The sequence below is a fragment of the Danio rerio genome, chromosome 25 (assembly GCF_052040795.2).
Source record: "Danio rerio strain M-AB ecotype USA chromosome 25, GRCz13ab, whole genome shotgun sequence".
NCBI lineage: Eukaryota > Metazoa > Chordata > Actinopteri > Cypriniformes > Danionidae > Danio > Danio rerio.
In genome coordinates, this window is record NC_141045.1 from 3,225,001 (window position 1) to 3,245,450 (window position 20,450).

The 20,450-nt window shown below is 39.3% G+C and overlaps 1 protein-coding gene and 1 long non-coding RNA gene across 7 annotated transcripts in view; one reads left to right on the forward strand and one right to left on the reverse strand.

Moving 5' to 3' along the window:
• Nucleotides 1-5,864, forward strand: part of LOC141380858 (uncharacterized) — an 8,512-nt gene extending 2,648 nt beyond the window's left edge. The window contains exons 3-4 of one of the 4 annotated variants that reach the window (XR_015526122.1): nt 572-636; nt 716-2,610. This is a non-coding gene — a long non-coding RNA (uncharacterized LOC141380858). Of the gene's footprint in view, nt 1-35; nt 637-715; nt 2,611-4,872 lie in introns of those variants that run through there. The other 3 variants (XR_015526120.1, XR_015526121.1, XR_015526123.1) reach the window with 3 other exon arrangements.
• mansc4 (MANSC domain containing 4) overlaps nt 1-19,231 on the reverse strand; it is a 21,878-nt gene extending 2,647 nt beyond the window's left edge. The window contains exons 1-3 of one of the 3 annotated variants that reach the window (XM_087311414.1): nt 17,987-19,231; nt 7,211-7,345; nt 5,460-5,602 (exon numbers count right to left, since the gene is read on the reverse strand). In XM_087311414.1, coding sequence (XP_087167540.1) covers nt 5,460-5,602; nt 7,211-7,345; nt 17,987-18,206 — 498 coding nt within the window. In that variant the 5' untranslated portion in view covers nt 18,207-19,231. Of the gene's footprint in view, nt 1-5,148; nt 5,603-7,210; nt 7,346-17,986 lie in introns of all 3 variants that reach the window. The other 2 variants (XM_087311413.1, XM_087311412.1) reach the window with 2 other exon arrangements.
• Between the last annotated feature and the right edge of the window lie 1,219 nt (nt 19,232-20,450).

Consider the following 20,450-nt stretch of genomic DNA (forward strand, 5'->3'; position numbering starts at 1 on the left):
ACTAAAATATGCTGGACACCGGCCCTCCAGGACAGAGTTTGGACACCCCTGGCCGATTGTAAGTACACTCTAATTCTTCCAGTGCAATAGCCCCTATTGTATTGTCAGGAGCCAGGGGTATTCACTTGCAAAAACAGATAACCACAGTTGATTTTCAGAAATCGGGTGTTCTCAGTATTCAGTGTCCTAAGCAACTTCTTAGTATTAGAAATTTCCAGAAATAATGGTTTTTGCTACTGTCCTCAATGCATCATAAAAACATGATGGCTCTCAACATGCCAGTACCCATGCGGTTTATAAATCACCGTTTCAAATTAAAATCTTCTTTAATTTCATACTGAAGGCAGAAGTCTGCTTAATGACCTGACGGTGAATAAACTGACAGCATTTACATTTTTTGATTTGAGCCATTCCTTGAAACAAGAACTTGGTTCAAATCCTTGGTCACAAATGTTCATTTTTAGGTCATCAATGGCACTGAATGAGTCATCAAGACAGTCTTCAGCGCATCCACATTCCCTTTGAATTAATCCATATTTACAGTAAAGTTAGCAGCATCTGCGAAAACAAGGGCTACATCTGGAATCCCATACTTTTCTACTATATACTGTCGTAGTAGATGATAGGCAGAAAAGGGTGCTATGGTCAAATTTACAGTATTTATTTATTTCGTAAAGTCCACACACTGTAGGTGTCATGAGTGGGGCAAAAAGAGTGCATTAGGCACAGAGGCTTCGGGAGGCTCAAAGTGAAGTTTTGAGCAGACCTGGAACACAATCTATACCAAGGGGGCCCAGAAAGAAACCTGTGCATAGAGAATCCCTAACAATGCCACTGGAGCCCCCACTCCCAAACTGCACTTTTCATATTAGCCGTGCATTCCAAATGGGGTATATCGCCCTTTAAATTGAGTGAAAACAATCATGGCCACCATATTGAGTCAGTCTGAACAGAGTTTGTCAAAAATAGCCACTTTGAAGGGGTCTACGGAAAAAAAATGTTAGGGGTTCAACTGATGTACACTTTGCGCCCCCAAGATCCTGCAGATAAATTGTGTGGTGTCAAACAGCACATTGCATTAGAAAAGGCTCGTCCATATGCCCTAATGCCTTCGAAGCTTTTACTTCTGAGGGTAAACCCTATGAATAGATTAGGGCAGGGGTGCCCAATCCTGTTCCTGGAGATCTACCTTTAAAAGGATTCGGATTTCTGCTTTCCAATCCGTCTCATCATGGACCAACGTTTATCCTTTTCTCAGTATTTAACTGTGAATTGATTGTAATTAATGAATAAGTTAACACATTGCTTAATATAAGAATGTTCAGTGCATGAGGCTGTCTCTTTAACACTTTTTTCAGAAGCCACCAATCTAGGTCAGAGGTCACGGAGACCTTGAGTGGAACTGAGGGCTGAGGACTGGAAGCAACTGTTTCTATTGTTATTTCTAGGAGTTAATATTGTCTAAAATGTCTAAAGGGATTTTGCTATTTTTACGGTTAATTCTTTTAAAGCGATTCTACTTTTTATTCAAGATAGACTTTGTGTAGTAAGAATATAACTGCCTGAATGTAGATTACACCGGTTTTTAACCACTTTTAATAAAGACGGCTGAGAGTACACTCAGCCTTGGATAAGAAACAGATTATACATTGTGTGTGTGTGTTTTATTTGATTGTTGATCCATTTCACAGGTCTGGAGTCAGCTCTAATCAGTCTAAAGAATGCCTGACGTTTATGTTTAGATGTTGTTCAGAATTATACACACGAACCCCACGTGGAAATTTTTCTAGTCTATCTGTGTTTTAACCAACACCTATATGTATGACGCAGTTAATGACGTTATGTGAGAGTATGATTGTTATTGATTGGTGATTGTAAGCAGAGCGGCCTAGGAACTCATTGCGAGTGTTGAAGCCGGCTTCTGCGGATGAAACTGCAAACTATCTTCAGTAAACTTGATTTATTTATTTTAATCTCTGACTCCGGCTCTTCTTCATCTACCAGACTGGTCATTCTTTGGGTCAAACTGTAAACTATCCCTACACCTTCCTGCAGAGTTCAGCTGCAACCTTGATCAAATGCATTTGTCTTTAATCACCAAGCACTCCTTCAGATCCTACTTAGTTGATTTAGTTGTTTTTGATCAGAGTTGGGGCTGAACTCTGCATGAAGGTAGATCTCCAGAAACAGGATTGAGCACCTCTGGATTATGGCATAAAAGTTTTGGCCTTCCAAATGAAGTGTGCTTTATGTCTCCTTGATCAAGCATTAGTACAGACTCTTGTAAAGATTTAAAATGGGTATGTCAGATAAGGGAGAAATCCAAAATGTGCCTTGTTTGGGGGATTCCAGGAACACGGTTAGGAGCTTTTATATTTAAGGCAGTGGTTCTCAACCACTTTGCTGGAGACCCCACTGGACTGCATATTTTGTATGTCTTCTTTACGTCAAAGAATCATTGCAGGTCTTGGATTCTTTTCTAATGAGTTGAATGAGATGTGTTTGACTAAGGAGACATGAAAAACATGCAGTGTTTGTTGCTCCATGAAAATGGCTGAGAACCACTGTTTTGGAGTATACAGATTAGCCTTTTAAGGATGTAATGTAGCCATAAAACAGGGGTCACCAGTCTCGTTCCTGGAGGTCCGGTGCCCTGCAGGGTTTAGTTCCAACTTGCCTCAACACACCTGCATGGGTGTTTCAAGTATACCTAGTAAGACCTTGATTAGCTTGTTCAGGTGTGTTTGATTAGGGTTGGAGCTAAAATCTGCAAGACACCGGACCTCCAGGAACAAGTTTGGTGATCACTGCCATAGAACATGCTAGTCTACTGCCCCTTAATGTCCCTTTTTGTGCAGAGCTTAGCAAGCTCACGATCCTGTAGCGTTCTAGTAATCCTGTAGACCTTGAAAAGCTTGTTCAAGTGGCCTTAATGTGGTCTGAAGATAAAAACGGCAGGGAAGTGCATCTAAAGGACCACCCCTGATATAAAACATACTTGTTAGCAGTCACAGCAGTATTCAGAAAGTGTGTGACTTCAGATGCAGCCTCAATCATCTGATCAAACTGGTTCTGACTGTATTTGCAAATCAAGGTTTGAAGGACCACCATACTCCAGAGCTTAGCTCTAACACATATGAAGACCTCATCTTGAAAACCTTAGCTTGTTCAGGTGTGTTTGACAATTGACCCCCAACCCTTTTTTATGAGCTTTCTCTTACAATGACGTATTTAATAAGTCTCATTGATCCTCTCTTGCACCTTAGATTTGTCCTATACCTGCCCTTACGTCGCCTTCGGCCTCTCCAACTCAGAGCTGCGAATACCGAACAACAACAGCAGAATGTGATTGTAGCACAAGTCGCTAATGCTACCAATACCGTATTGGCTGCAAAATGCCACACCGACGTCAAGCTTCCATCCCCACTAGGTCGAGATGCATCCCCAGTAGTGACGTTCCTGCTTATGTATCCCTTAGTGTCATTGGGATACGGTTGACTATCCACCATGCTGCTAGTAGGGGCAGTCAGAGAAGAACTCAAACTACCAGTGCTTGCGGAGTTGCCCAAACGGGTGTGGGTCAGGTATCTGAGAGTTGTCGAATCAACAGTTTTGATTGTAGCACTTGTGGTAGTTAAGATCTTTGAAGGTGCTTTGTCACCGCTTGTCGTCTCCTTTGCTTGGGGTAGAGTAGTAGTTTGGTTTGGGCTCCGTAAATGTGATGTAGAAGTGTGCTTATGTGCAGGAGTTACTTGGGTTGAAGTTTGTAAGGGAACATGTGTAGAAGTTGTTGGTTTTGTGGATTTCAACTGTTGCCATGTAGTCGTACGTTGGGGATTGAATGTAGAGTCCAGTTTTAATTCCGATGTAGTTGGTGTAGCATGTTCTGAAGATCTTTGAGCAGTTGTAACTTTTATAGTTGGATGTGCAGAGTTCATTTGGGTTGATGTTTGTATGGGAATATTTGTTATAGATGTTATTGGTTTTGCCGTTGACAACCGTTGCATGGCAGTTGTCCATTGGGAATTGACTGTAGAGTCTATTTTTAAATGTGATGCAGTTGGCGTAACATGTTCTGACATTCTTTGAGAAGTTGTAACTTGCCTTTTATCTGCAAAGGTCTTTTGGGTTGATGTTTGTATGGGTGTTGTTGATTTTGTAGTTGGCAACTGTTGCATGTCAGTCGTCCACTGGGGATTGAGAGTAGAGTCCTTTTTTAGTTGTGATGTAGCTGCCATATCTTCTGACTGACTTTGAGTAGATGTAACTTGTATTTTCAGATATGCAGAGGAAATTTGGGTTGAGGTTTGTATGGGAATGTTTGTAGAAGTTATTGGTTTTGTGGTAGGCAACCAATGCATGCTAGTTGTCTGTTGAGAATTTCGTGTAGAGTCTGTTTTTAGTTGTGATGTAGTTGGGGTAAGATGTTCTGACACGCTTTGCGCAGTTGTAGCTTGCCTTCTTGTATATGCAGAGTTCATTTGAGTTGGTGTTTGTATGGGAATGTCTGTAGAAGTTATTGGTTTTGTGGTTGGCAACCGTTGAATGGTAGTCGTCCATTGGGGATTGAGCGTAGAGTCCATTTTTAATTGTGATGTAGTTGGCGTGACATGATTTGACATTCTTTGAGTTGTAACTGATATTGTTGTAAATGCAGACGTAATTTGGGTTGAGGTTTCCAAAGGCACGTTTGTAGAAGTTAGGGTTTTTGTGGATTGCCCTTGAGGCGTAGCTGTTCTCTGTTGAAAACTGAGGGTAGAGTCAGTTTTAAGCTGCGACATAGTTGATATTAATCGCTCTGATATGCTTTGAGAATTTGTAGATTGTACAGTCTCGTTTGCAGAGATAGAAGCTTCAGAAGTGGTTGTGGAGGGTTTAGATTCAGTTGTTGGCACTGAAGTTTGTGGATACTCTTCTAATGTTGTAGATGGCAAGATAGCTTGCTCTGTAGTTCGGGTTAGAGGTTGCTGGGTCCTTGTAAAGACACTTGTAAATAAATTTGGTGAATTTGTAACTAAAGATAGTCTTGTAGTCTGTAGGGTTGAAGTTTGTAATTCCAAAGGCTGTTGGATTGTTGAGGAACTTGGATGTTCGTCGATTGGGATAGACGTCAAAGTAGAGTCAAGGTAATCAACTGTAGAGCTTGGCTGGGGTGAAGTTGTGTATGCTGATGCAGAATTTGGGATGCTTTGGTTTAAAGTCTGTACACTTGTATCAGGTTTATTTGTTCGTTTAGTATGATGCAGGTTTGTTGATCCCCAATAGGGTGTAGACAACGCCTGTTTGGGATTGGGTGTAGAGTCCACTTTAGGCTGTGATGTAGGTCCTGGTGAGCTTTGAGCAGTTGTGGTTGGTATTGTAGTACACTGAGGGAGGCTGCGTTGAATTTCATGTGTCGTAGGAGCAGCGTGAGGGGTTTTCTGAGGGGTTGTAGGCATTTTTGTACTAGTGGAATGAACTGGAGGGTTGGGTGGATAGTTAAACTGCCGTTTATCAGAGGTCAGCGGCTCTGAAATGTTGAGCCGTGCAGACGACATGTGAGGCAGCACTCGCACGTTGGTGGTGAAGTGCTTCCCAAATACTAGCAAATCTGGATCCACACCTGAACAACAAATATCTCAATCAGATCATTTATGAACAAGCTTTGTACTCATCAAATCTATTTGAAAATGTTTATTTTTACGTTAACTATCCCTCACTATAATAAGTGATTAGTTATTTAACTTCAAATAAAATAAGTAAAGCAATCGACTTTGAAGCAGTACGTGACTTTACATAGATAAAAGTGAGAAAACCAGTAACTTGGAGGTGTTGTGTTGACTTTATTTTTATATGCAAATTAATAATTTATTTAATTTTAAGTCATCCAATTTACTCACTAAGTCAACTAAGTGACGTTTATTTATAAACTAATTTCGAGAGGAACATGTGCTTATAATTGACTGCAGTTGGTCCCACATTATCCAATTTATGATTCGCCAATTAGATGATTCCCAAGCCACTATAAATACCCTAAGTTCCATATAACAGCCATCTTCATTTTGAAGAATCCCCCTTCCACCCTTACTCCTCCTTTCCTACACTCTCAGAAATAAAGGTACGTGTAACCCCACCGGTCCTACGCCACCCAACCCTCTCCGAGCTGGTTTCGAACCAGCGACCTTCCGCATAGGAGTCGGTTGCTCTAACAAGGAGGCTAAAGACCATGGCCTCTAGCGTCTGTCGCTAGAGCACCTTTAGAGGTCAGAGGAGTTTACCTGCACAGCACCTACTAGCTGGTCTCTGTTACATACGCAAGCTGTCACTGGGGTGGTCCCTTTACAAAAGGTACACATTTGTACCTAAAAGGACCAAATTAATACTTCAATGGTACATATTAGTACCTAAAAGGTACAAAAGTGTTCCTCTTAAAATGTGTAGGTACTAATATATACTTTTGAGGTACCAATATGGACCCTTCAAGTACAAATGTATACCTTTTGAAAAGGTACCGCCTCAGTGACACCTCGCGTGCCTTTATTTCTGAGTGTAGATGGGTGGCACGGTAGCCCAGTGGTTAGCACTGTTGCCTCACAGCAAGAACGTCACTGATTCTAGTCATTACCAAGCCATCTGACGTTTCTGTGCAGAGTTTACACGTTCTCCCCGTGCTTACGTGGGTTACCCCCAAGTACCCCGGTTTCCTTCCACCATCCAAAAACATGCAACTTAAGTTAATTGACTCCAAATCGGCACCATAGACATGCTCCTAGTAAGTAGTTATCTCTTAAGAGCAATCACTGTCTGTTCATTAGCTACTACAGCAGGGGAGTTCTCCAGATCTATCTGAGCTCAAACTCCCCTCTTGCCTTGCAAACAGGAGGGAGCCCCGTGCTCGTGGATCTTATAAGCTCAGGGCTCTCTCCCGGGACAGCATGCCAAACAAGCTTCATAATCAATTATCTCCTAAGTGTGAACTCTTGAAAGCCTTTTTACAGTGCTTTAACTCTTTATCGGGACAAACTTCATTGACTTTAATTACAATATACCAATTTGTTTAAGTCTTGTAATAACCCCTAGTAACACTTCATGTTTTTTTCCAATGATTATTTCAATGAGTGCCCTATAAAGGGTTCATGTAAGCATACAAACTTCATTCAAAGAAAAGGAAGCATCAGCATGGTTTTATATTTCCTAAAGCTTAAGTGGATTCCAGCGTGTGGTTTCTCACCTTTAGTGACATTATAGAGGATGACATTTCCTCTGTGGTGAGGAATGCAGCTTTCAAGGGTCGGACACTGCAGATGGAAGCAGTTCACGCTGTCCTGAGTGGTGTTGAAATGAAACACAGCCAGGTTGCAGGAGACTGCGTGCAATTCAGTAGTTAATTTACAAAGTGTAGAAATTCTTTCTGGTTCTCGACAACTCAGATTAGCATATTTTTCCAAAACATACATGCATTATACAGGACAACCATGTCCACTTCTTTTATTTTTAAAGGGGTTAGTTCACACAAAAATTTAAATTGACCTCTATTAAAATTCAGACTTGTTCAGACTGAACGATTTACAAAGTAGTGGCGAATGTGTGTGTGAATGAGAGAGAGCGTGATGTTGCTGTCTGTGTGTGTGTGTTATAGCGTGTTATAGGCTGTCTGGACTCTGTATAGCTGGGTGGTTTTCAGGTTTGTTCTCCCCCTCGCCCATTAGCGAGAACAGGTGCGGTGGGTAGAAAATGGAGCGGGACAATGAATGCTGAATATAAGCGGGAGCGGTCGGGTTCGGACTAAAACCTGGCGGGCAAGAGCGGGATTCAAAATTTAGTCCCGCGCAGATCCCTAGTTCACACTGCATGACTTTACAATTGGAAGAATCACTGACAACCAGGGCCGGCGTGTCCATAGATGCGACACAGGCACGCCATCACCCCCCCCACCGCCCCAGCCCTTGCTGTCATATGCGCAATCACACCCCGTCTATCGTATTCACTGTCGGTTTGAGGGCGGCATGATCATCTTTTGCCTAGAGCGGCAGTTCAGCTTGCGCAGGCCCTGCTGACAACTTTGTCTTGGTTTGCAGACTACATCTCACAACCAAACTCACGCGAGAAATGGCATAGAAACAATGCCAGGTCACATAGTATATGTAAAAAATTAGGAAGTTAATGCGGACTCGCAGGGGGAGTATCATAATGGAGCAGGGCCGGAGTGGGACTCCTTTTCAGCCCTGGAGTTTCAAGCCTCAGACCGGCCCACCTCAGTTCACGACTGACTATATTAAAATAAGGTCATTTCCAATTCAGTTTCTAATCACACTATCACGTCTTTTTTTTTTTTTTTTTTTTGAGAAAACAGCTGCTTTAGAACTTCAAATGTTCAACAACCCAAACAGTATTATATGTCTCAACAATAAAAATGAAAATAATAACATACTCAGGCGAGGATCAAACCCGGGTCGGCGACGATGTAATCTAACGTGCTAACCGCTGGGCCACAATGGATGTACAGTGATAGGTGACTTATAACATTATGCACCTGCAGGCTGGTAATATATGAAAAGAGCATTAAATTAATGTATTAAATTAATGAATAAGAAGACTGTGGTCAAGTAAATAAATAAATTAATTTAAAAAGTGTGACTGCTGAGAGCAACAGATTTTGGAGCTAGGGACACCGGCCCTCGCGGCCAAAAAACGGACCGGCCCACCGGGAATTCTCCCGGTCCTCCCGATTAGCCAATCCGGGCCTGTAATGGAGCGTCAGTCAAAACACTTGAAACAAGATCCGTTTCGTTGGACTTTATTCACCAATGCCAGTAGATAACTCCCCACATGGTATCAGACTGGTTTAGTTGCACGCAGCCACAACACCATATGAGGAGTCCAGAGCAATGTGGCTACTCTGAAGCCACACTACTTAAAGGGCTGATGATTAGGGTGATAGGGTGAACCATGTGGTAGGCATCAATGGCTGTTTCTCAATATGTGTTCTTCAGCGGTCTTGTGTCCTCGTGTTCTCGTGTAACGTCATCATCAGCTGCCTGAGTTCAGTTCCAATACTCAAGACCGCAAGTACATAGGACGCGTGAAACTTCCTGGATGCGATCTTGATATCGAGGACGCACTGATGCAGACTTGAGCACCGAACTGTGATGTTTATGTATTTCTGTGATGATGACAATAGACTCGCATGCTGGAGGAAACATGGCTCTTTATTATTCACTTGCACACTAACTTCCTTACATGCGCCACCTGCATGTGACGTCAACTCACGTGACTTCACAGGTCACATCCAAATGCATATGTTACATCACTCCTTTTTTTTTTTTTACAAACTTTTTAATATGCAATAATAACTATGCAACAAACTTTTAAGTATTAACTGTTGCCAATCATAGAAAACTCTGCAACAATTAAAATTCCTATGCGACATGAATACTTGAAAAATCTGAACAGTCCGTTTCATGTGCATTGTGGAACTTTAATGCAATTTTTTTTTTTTTACCTAAACATAATCAGAAAGGTAGGCAGGAGGCCTAAGGTTGTGCCTGAAAGGATATTTTGGAGGGACTATATGTGTGACATTTTCTTCTGTTTCATCTCCATGTCCTGGCTCAAACAAAAGCTCAGGCATCTCCTGGTTGAGTCTTTTAAAGAAAGAGCAGTTCCTTGTGATAGAGTGTCCTTGTCGTTCTGCAGTTACCATTGTGCCTTTGACTCTGGTGACTGTGAGTGGCTTTGTACTGTATGGTGTCGTTAGTTTGTTCTGTTTCTGTTGCCAAATGGCTGGATGGATGTTTGATTCATCATCGACTGCATGGCTACAGCTTCTGTGTGATAGTGTTTACTCACTCACGTACGGGAAGCATTTCTTCAAAACTTCAAATCATGGGTTGAGATCGCGTTAGTATCCTCGTCGCCATTGTGATGTTTATGTATTTCTGTGATGATGACAATAGACTCGCATGCTGGAGGAAACATGGCTCTTTATTATTCATTTGCACACTAACTTCCTTACATGCGCCACCTGCATGTTACGTCAACTCATGTGACTTCACAGGTCACATCCAAATGCATATGTTACTTCGCTCTGGAAGTCTCAGAAGTCATTGGGACTGGAGGTGGGAAGTGCTGCGTTTTATTTAGATTTATTATCAAAGTTCAGAGATTTCACTTATTTACCTCAGGAGTTTCCCTAAATGAAACGGTGAAAGTAAACATTACCGTGGACATCGTAATTAAGGAATAAACACATTAAGGGTGTTTGTTTGCTGAAATTCGTATTAAAATAAGTTTTATTTATATTGTGCAACATATATTTACATTGTATGTTAAATCGCAAGTAAAAAATCTAGGAGTTATCTTTGATTCTGAGCTTTGTCTAGAAAAACAAATTAGCTCAGTGGTTAAGAATAGTTATTATCAGCTGAGGGTCATCTCCAGACTCAAATCCTTTCTTTCCTTTCAGGATCTGGAAAAGGTCATACATGCTTTTATCACGTCCCGCCTAGACTATTGCAATTCTTTATATGTTGGTCTCCCCCAATCCTCATTGGCACGGTTGCAGTTGGTTCAAAATGCTAGACTTTTAACAGGCACCAAAAAACATGCTCATATCTCACAGTTTTAGCATCCCTGCATTGGCTTCCTGTTAATTTTAGAATTCAGTTTAAGATTTTACTCATTGCTTTTAAAGCACTGAATGAGCAAGCACCTTCTTATATATCAGAACTTATTAACTTATAGTCCACTCCTCGGTCTCTTAGGTCCTCAAATAAAATTTTACTGCAAATTCCTCGGTCACGACTTAAATTGAAAGGGGATAGAGCCTTTGCAGTCGCTGCTCCTCGTTTGTGGAACCAGCTACCACCGGATATTACGAGTGCTTCTTCTCTCTCTATTTTTAAGTCCAGACTTAAGACACATTTTTATTCTATTGCATTCCCAGGCTTTTAATCTTTATTGTGGTTGTTGCTGTAATACTTTTATTCCTATTATTACTTTTATTGTTATTTTTTTACTCTTTTAGAGTGTGTGCTATGGTTTTGTTCAGCACTTTGGTCAGTGCCAAACTGAAGTAAATGTGCTTTATAAATAAACTTTACTTACTTACTATATTTATAATGTTTTTATGCAAAGTATATATTTGGAAAAGGGGAAAAACAATAAATCGTAGTATGAATGCTGTAATGTTTAACCACTTAAACTCTGCTGCTATTTGGGGATTTCCACCTGGATTTTGCCTACCCAAATTTAAAAGTTTCATAAAACACCATTGAAAGTGTTTAAAATAACTGTATATGTCATCTGTGTTATTATAAACACCTAAATAAAAAGGCGCTTTTTGTATTTTTTTTTTTAACTCAATTTTGAAAGTGTCTGTTTTAGGTTCTGTGTGGTCTAGCGTGCTGTAATTAATGTTGGTGGTTCCTGCACATGTCTGTAATCATATGAAAAAAAGAAAAATGTCTCCACCATAATCTATGCCAAAGTTATTGTATTCCAACTGATGAGAGGTGCTATACAAACCACAGAGACGGATCCTTGTTTTCATATTTCACTATTCTTTTGTTTGATCAAACATAATTCACTGTGTTTGGACCACGTCAGACATATAAAAGGATTACTTATGCACATCAGCTCAAAAACAGAGGAGAATGGCCCTGAAGCGCACAGAATAAGGTAAGAGATGACAGCTGTCTGTGCTATCTGGGGCTGCTTATTGATCATAAATGTTTTGTTTACATTTCTGCGCCATGGAAACACCACAATTCATTCAACAACTGTTTGGAATATGAATATAATTCAGTAAAAAGAATGCTAGAACTGTATGAGCACCGGCAAGAGCTTTCATTTGAGTTATAACTTGTACATGTGTCATATGAAAAAATATGAAAATGAACCAATGTAAAATACCCAGCTCGGGTATCCAAAATACTGTATATTTAAGTGTAAATAACTTTTATCCAGTAGAATAAAAACCAAAGTGATGCATATGTGCATAAAATATAGATTCTACACTTTCAAACGACACCACTTACGGGGGTCTGGTGCAACGCTAGCTCTTTAAATCTGAAAGCGAAAGTCGATGACGTCACAGACCCGGTACCGGGTCCGCAGAGTTTAAGTGGTTAAATAATTTACCATTTAAAATAAGGTCGTGAAGGTCATGTGACCATCAGGAAGAACGCAGCATCTCATATTTTCAAAGGACGCGTTCTCTGCCCTCGTGGTCTCCTGAGTTCGTTCTTCCGAGGACACCTGGCAAGACCGGTCTCCACAAGAACACAAGTCCGTTCTCTGTGTTCTTGGGATTGAGAAACAGCCATACTGTAGAAAATCTTTGTGACATGCTGGAGACCGGTCTTGCCAGGTGTCCTCGGAAGAACGAACTCTGGAGATCGCGAGAAAAGAGATCGCGTCCTGTGAGAAATGAGATGCTGCGTTCTTCCTGATGGTCACATGACCTTCACGTGTTTCTAATAGAATATTATTTAAACATTTCAGCATTCATACAGGGATTTACTCTTTTTCCCATTTTCAAAATATATACTTTGCATAAAAACATTATAAATATACACTGCACAATACACATAATACAGATTTTAATATGAATTTCAGCAAACAAACACCCTTAATGTGTTTCTTCCTTTATTAAGATGTCCATGGCTGCGTCCGAAACCGCATACTTCCATACTATATAGTACGCCAAAATCAGTATGCGAGCCGAGTAGTATGTCCGAATTCATAGAATTCGAAAATCAGTATGCGAAAAGTACCCGGATGACTTACTACTTCTTGCGAGATTCCGGAGTGCGCATCCCATGCATGCTGCGCTATCCCATGATGCCCCGCGAGCGAATTCATGAATGGAAGTAAAGCCATAGGTCACGTGACCATGACAAAATAGCGGATGTAGTACGTCCGAATTCCATTCATACTTTTCACATTCATACTGTATAGAACGTACTTTTCTAACGGCCGAGTAGTACGTTTAAATTCAAATGCAGTACCTACTGAGTAGTAGGCGGTTTCGGACGCAGCCCATGTTAATGTTTATATTCACCATTAGAGAAGCTCCTGAGGTAAATAAGTGATATCTCTGAACTTTAATTATACATCTAAATAAAATGCTGGGCTTCCCACCTCCAGTTGCAATGACTTCTGTGACTTGAGGGAGATCGACTACAGCGAGATCGGTGCTCAAATCTGCATCGGTGCGTCCTCGATATCAAGAACACATCCGGAAAGTTTCACACGTCCTCCATACTTGCGGTCTTGAGTATTGGAACTGAACTTTGGCAGCTGATGTAGACGTTACACGAGAGCACGAGGACACAAGAGCGCTGAAGAACGCATATTGAGAAAGAAGCCTTTACTAAGGTAGAAATTTTACTTATTTTGCTCTCCTGGCTTTTGAATTAGCCACTTCTCCACAACTTCGACCCGGTTGTGTTATTGCTCAAATGACAAGTCAAACAGACACGGGTGCTCCTGCCAAATTTACACTAGCTTTTCCTCCATTACTTGGATTCAAATATACCAAAAATAAGCCCTTTTAACTTCTCTCCGACCTCCCGCTGGCCTGCAGATACCCACACTAGTGAATGCTGCTCTCTCATTGGCTGTAGGTGATCGCTGATGCTATTTTTTAGTCAGAGCATATTTCACATGACATTATTTGAATCGCCGACAGCTCCAGATATTTAGCATGCCAAATATCTGATGGGTGTCGGTGGCACATCAGCGATTCTCTCAGATCGTGTCTTTGATAAATCACACACTGTGTGATTGTTACTCACGTGAATGAGCACCGATTTCCCAGTGATTACTGAAATTTCTCCAAACATGTCGACGAGTCGGGACTAAAGTCATGCAGTCTGAACTCGGCATTAATTAAAAAATGTTAATTCTGTCATCATTTAATCCCCTTTAATTGTTTCCAACCTTTAAGATTTTATATATGCTGTTAAACATGAAAGAAGATTAGAAACCTGTAATCATTGACTTTCATAGTAGGAATAACACATACTATGGAAGTCAGTGGTTTCCAGCATTCTTTAAAACATCTTCTTTTGTGGTCCATAGAAGAAAGAAACTCTTAAAGGATGGAAACAAGTAAAAGGTGAGTAAATGATGACAAAATTTTAAATGTTTGGTAAACTGGCCCTTTAAGTAAAAAAGGTAATTATAATACATATTTATGTTCAATTTATTTACTGTAAGAGACATACAACAATGCAGAGTTCCACACAATTCCTTCAAGGTGTCCCAACACAAATCGATTAAGTTAACTTAATGTTTTTACAAATTTAAGTAGATTGAACATAAAACAATTAAGTTACTCCGCCAAAAAAACATCAAGAAGTGTGTTGATAGTACTCTGAACAAGCAGCAAAAATATTTTTGGGTGTCATACACACACACACACACACACACACACACACACACACACACAAATAATAAAGCAGGTTTTAATTGTTTTCACTCACTAAAATTACTTATTCATTTTTATGGTTTTCAGTGCTAACTTTGTGCATAAATCTATTTTATTACTCTGTTTTTTACTTGACACTGAAAAGTATTATTATTAGAAATTATCTGCAATGTTCTTCATCTGTAAGAGGCTAAAATGGTCTACTTTTTAATTTATTTAAAACTTTTTATAAATATTTTGTACAATATTTTGTAGAACCAATACTGCACAACAAAAAACTATTTGAAATTTTGTGATAATGCCTTAATTTCATTCCACCATCAAGTTACACATTCTTTTAGAAAAATGTTTGTTTAAAATACAAAACTCATATATACACTCCCCGGCCACTTTATTAGGTATGCCTGTCCAACGGCCCGTTAACGGTAATTTCTAACAAGCCAATCGCATGGCAGAAACTTAATGCATTTCGGCATGTAGACATGGTCAAGACGATCTGCTGCAGTTCAAAGCGAGCATCAGAATGGGGAAGAAAGGGGATTTAAGTGACTTTAATTGTGGCATGGTTGTTGCTGCCAGACGGGCTGATCTGACTATTTCAGAAACTGCTGATCTACTGGGATTTTCACGCACAACCATCTCTAGGGTTTACAGAGAATGGTCAGAAAAAGAAGAAATATCCAGCGGCAGTTCTGTGGGCGCAAATGCCTTGTTGATGCCAGAGGTCAGAAGAGAATGGCCAGACTGGTTCCAGCTGATAGAAAGGCAACAGTGACTCAAATAAGCACTCGATACAACCGAGGTCTGCAGAAGAGCATCTCTGAACACACAACACGTCCAACCTTGAGGCAGATGGGCTACAGCAGCAGAAGAACACACCGGGTGCCGCTCCTGTCAGCTAAGAACAGGAAACTGAGGCTACAATTCACACAGGCTCACCAAAACTGGACAATAGAAGATTGGAGAAACGTTGCTGCTCTGATGAGTCTCCATTTCTGCTGACACATTCAGATGGTTGGGTCGGAATTTGGCATCAACAACATGAAAGCATTAGGGCTGCCCCCAAATAGTCGACTAAACTTTAGTCGATATGAAGAGGGCTTGGTCGAATACATTTTCATTAGTCGGTTAGTTGCAAAAAAAAAAAAAAATCACGTGAAATTACGCAATCAAGGGCTGCGCAATCAGTGTATGACATCAGCAACGAGAGATCAACGCCTAACGCCTAAACGCCTCCACTGTATCCCTTCCACATCCACTCCATCAGAGCGCATCTTTTCAAAGGCCGGCTTCATTGTGAACACGTCGAGAAGCTCCCTTCTTCCCAGCAATGTGGACAAGCTGGTGTTCCTCTCACATAATATGAAAAAAATTAAATCGAATTGAAAGCTTAGGTAAGAATGCTTAATTTCCTTTTAGTAGTGTTTCTGTTTGCTATCCGTTAGGCTATATATATATATATAAAAAAAACGGGTATTTTATTTTTATATCGGGTAGGCTATACAAATAAATAAATACATATTATTTTTATTTTTTCGTTTTTATATAATGCAGAAGTTGTTTTTTATTCTGTTAGAAAAATTAGTCTGATGTTTTTAATTTGTTGTTTCAGGTCAAGACTCATCCGTCGTCTTAATGGCAGTTTGTGGCTTTGCTCTGATATTTTTGATTTGTATTAGTGTTCTTTAAATTATTTGTTCCACATTTTGTCGTAAATATAGTTGTTCTAAACAATTCAATCATAATTAGGCTGTTAATTTGTTTGCTGCCTTCTTTTTTTATTCTAAGTTTTGGCGTTGTGCGATGTGCATTTATTAAGTTGTTCGTTTTTGTTAATTTTCCTTTTGAACAATATAAAAATTACATAAATTTTAATTTTCCACTGTATTTAAAAAAATGTATTTTAAAAACAGTGTATTTTAAAAAGAACTGCGTTTTTGCTACAGTATTTATTTATTTATTTATTTTTATTTTTTGCCTAGTTTTGTACTAGGCCTAAGTTGCTAATAAGTTTATTAGATTTATTTTGAAGAACGAATTTTAGTTTATTTTATTAAAAACTGTTTTTTTTTTTGTTTGTTTGTTTGACATGTAACTGTTACAGTTTGTATTTTTGATAATAAATTATTAAAATGCACAGGCAGTCTGATTGCTGTTTTTATGTCATAATTAGCCTATAACGTTCTGGTCACTGATTTTTGTGTGTAAGCACTGTATTTAAACGCTTTACTATTTCGTTTTAAGCGCTTAATTTTCGTTTTGAATGCGCTAATATCATGCTTTAGCATTTTCTGTCACGTGGAAGTGTTAAACTTCAACTTGGACTATATTCCTAGTATATACGCAAGTTATTATATTAATATCATAAATGAACGATTATTTGATTAATCGCTAAAATGCAGGAATGTTAGTCGACTAGGAATATCTTTAGTCGGGGGCAGCCCTAGAAAGCATTGATTCATCCTGCCTTGACTATTCAGGCTACCGTTATCAGCAGGATAACACACCATGTCTTAAAGCGTGAATCATCTCAGACTGGTTTCTTGAACATGACAATGAGTTCACTGTACTCAAATGGCCTCCACAGTCACCAGATCTCAATCCAATAGAGCACCTTTGGGATGTGGTGGAACGTGAGATTGGTATCATGGATGTTCAGCCGAAAAATCTGCAGAATCTAAGCTACGAAGGATTAAGGCAGTTCTGAAGGCAAAAGTGGTCCAACCCAGTATTAGTAAGGTGTACCTAATAAAGTGGCCGGTGACTGTAGTTTAACGTTTAGAAATGAAGACAAAATTAATGTAGGCACATAAAATCATCTGAATGTAATTACAAATGCCATTTACATACAATGCCATTCAATCGTATTCATTCATAACTATAAAATCTAATTTTTAAGGGATGTTTGAAATCAGGTTTTGTCACACACACACACACACACACACACACACACACACACACACACACACACACACACACACAAGCAGATGATCACATAACATTAACTTTCGACACCAACAACAAATAAACAAAAAACACACATTTTAAACACGATTATAAATAATTCTATCACATTTCTGGGTTTTTGATTTTCTTGTAAATAATAATAATGTAAAATACTTAGATAAAATTTTGCTTTTATGTTTAATTTTTTTAATTCAATGACAATAAAGTCTCCGTATGTTGTGGTTCACATGCCGCTTTCTGTTTATTTACGTTTGTGCATTGCATTATGGGAGTTTTATCTCTGCTCTGTCGACTTTTGATGTTGACCATTCAATTCTGCAGTTTAATAAGCCGACAATTCTCGAAATTTTAGTGGTTTGAGACAAGATATTGTTGTGCTAAAAATGTTTAGTACAAGCTTTTTTTCAACACACAATCACGTCAAACTATTAAACATGTCAACAAAAGACACTTTTCAATATTAAAAGCTATTAGAGGAAAGATTAAGATCCCATAATGCAATTCAAAAGGGTTAAAATAAACATGAATCGCCAAATATACGGAAAACTCTTTATACAAGTATTTTTATCAGTGTGTCTAGTCATTGATCTAAAAGGCAAGACTCACAGTTTGGTGTAAGACAGCATGCCCTGCTGCATTTGACTGCAGTTTCCTCCAGGTAAACCCTCAGGATCTGAGCTCCTCGGCGCTGAGACTCCTCTGTGTCCACATACAGTCCTGGAAATCTGCGGATCCAGCAGCTCTTGTAGTACGATGTCGGAGAGCAGCTGGAGTGCGCGGAGCGGATCAGACCCAGAATCCACAGCAGGACCCATGGAGCGCTCATTGTTCGGATGGATTCGGGGCTGGAGAATCAGCTCATGTTGTTGTGTGGCGCTCGAGGTGTTTTCTGGCGCAGGTGAACGGTACCTGCGCAGGTAGAGCTACAGGTGTGATCATGATGATGATGATGATGAGCGCGCGCTAAAAGAGCGAGAGCGCGCCAGGGATTTGGAACGCGTTCTTTTAATACTTCCTAGTTCTTTTATCTACTCTTTTAACGGTATTTTTGTTCGTTTTTGTTTGTAAACAAACAAAAACAAATCTAATCACATTTATTTGGGTGGCACGGTGGCTCAGTGTGAAGGTGACAGGTTCGAGTCCCGGCTGGGCTAGTTGGCATTTGTTTGCATGTGGGTTTTCAAAAAACATACGCTATAGGTGAAGTGAATAAACTAAATTGGCCGTAGTGCATGTGTGTGGAGGGGTGTGTATGTTTCCCATAGCTGGGTTGCAGCTGAAAGGGCATCCACTGTGTAAAACATGCTGGATAAGTTGGCGATTCATTCCGCTGTGGCAATTACTGATGAATAAAGGGACTAAGCTGAAGAAAAATTAATGAATGAATGACATTTGTTGATCATTTTGTGGTTTCTTAATTACTCATAAAGTGCTCAGCATATGAGTAGGCCCACACCCCATTTTGAAAATGAATATTTTTGTCCATTTCTCAGTGGATATATGGGTAATATATATTGGTGCAGTTTAACAAAACAGATTTATTAAACAGACATATTTATTCAAATAATATTTAAGTCACAGAACATCTTTAAAAATGGAAAGATAATACATTTAAATTCATGCAAAATATTGCTAAAATATTACAAACAACAGCATTTCAAGAAAATTGTGTATATAATTTTTTGTTTCTCTTAATTTTTGCTATTTTTGAAATTTGTATTTAATATTTTTCTACAACATAAATTTTTGTAGCCTGCTAGTAGCATATACGTTTGGGCCTACAGTTCTTTTGTTCTTAGCCTATAGATGAATTTCCAGTTTGTAAACATTCAGGATTTGTGCGCAGTGAGGTTGCAGAAAAAAACTGGGAGCGCTAGCATTTACAGCGAGGGAATGACATCCGATGCGGTACAGAGTTTGTTGTTGTATTAGAGAAAAGATATACTGATTACATATTTTATATTTATAAAAATTATTATTTACATAATGCTTTTAGCGTATTAAGAGCTCGTCACCCAGTGATAAGCACAGTTATTCAGCAAAATTAACTTTAAAGTGAGCGGCGTTCATCTGACAGGTCCATTTGCGATAGCACTCTCCCAATGGATTTTGGATACGACGAAATAGCCAAGCATCCAGCCCCTAATATACAACTATCTCAGTGAAACTCCAAGGGATTTTACAAGAGAGAAGTTAAAAGTCTACAAGTCTTTGCATGGCTACAATGTTGTTCTGTGTGGTCATGTGCAAGAAACAATGTTCCATGATGACCAGATATAAAACTGTGTAGTGCTTAAAACCGAGATTCTGCCTAGCCAAAGACAAGGAAAGAAGACGGAGCTGTACAAGGCCTGGGTAATCATCAACAAGCAGAACAACTGCATTCTGACAGTGAACTGCACCTGTACGGCAGGGTACCTGAACGTACATGTTTACATTTCATTCTGAGCATTCAGTGTCCGCAGTTTAATTCACCATATTGAACTGGTTTTGCTGAAATCATTGCTGCAATCAAAAACGAGTAATGTGTGATTCAGCATAGCGTCAACTGACCTGATATAACATGAGAACTGCAGAGTCCAGCATTTTGTGCTATTTGCTATTGCAACCGGTCTTTTTTTTTATGCGCTATTAAATCCGTGTGACGTCATGTGTGTTATGGTTGGTAATTCCCCTGTCGGCTAACTAGTTTATACTACATGGCTATTAGGCTAATGAATTATTAAATAATTTGTAAATAGTTTAAACGCTCTTTAGCTAACAATACGCATCTTATTTTGAAATGCGAATGTGAATTTTAGTTTGAATGAAAATTCGGGTCAAATGAAAAATTGCCGCTAATTTAAAATCGTTAAAAAAAAAATCTCTCAAACTACGGTGTTTATAATTACAACATAGTATACAATATATTTGCAATAGTTATTTGCAAAGCTAAAATAAATGTTTTTAATTTGTATTATTAGTTTATCATTAGGCTATTGTTATTATTATTGTTGTAGTTTTTATCTTCAATTTACCATCTAATTGCTCATAGTCATCAGTTATACATATATGTATCTGAATTTTTATT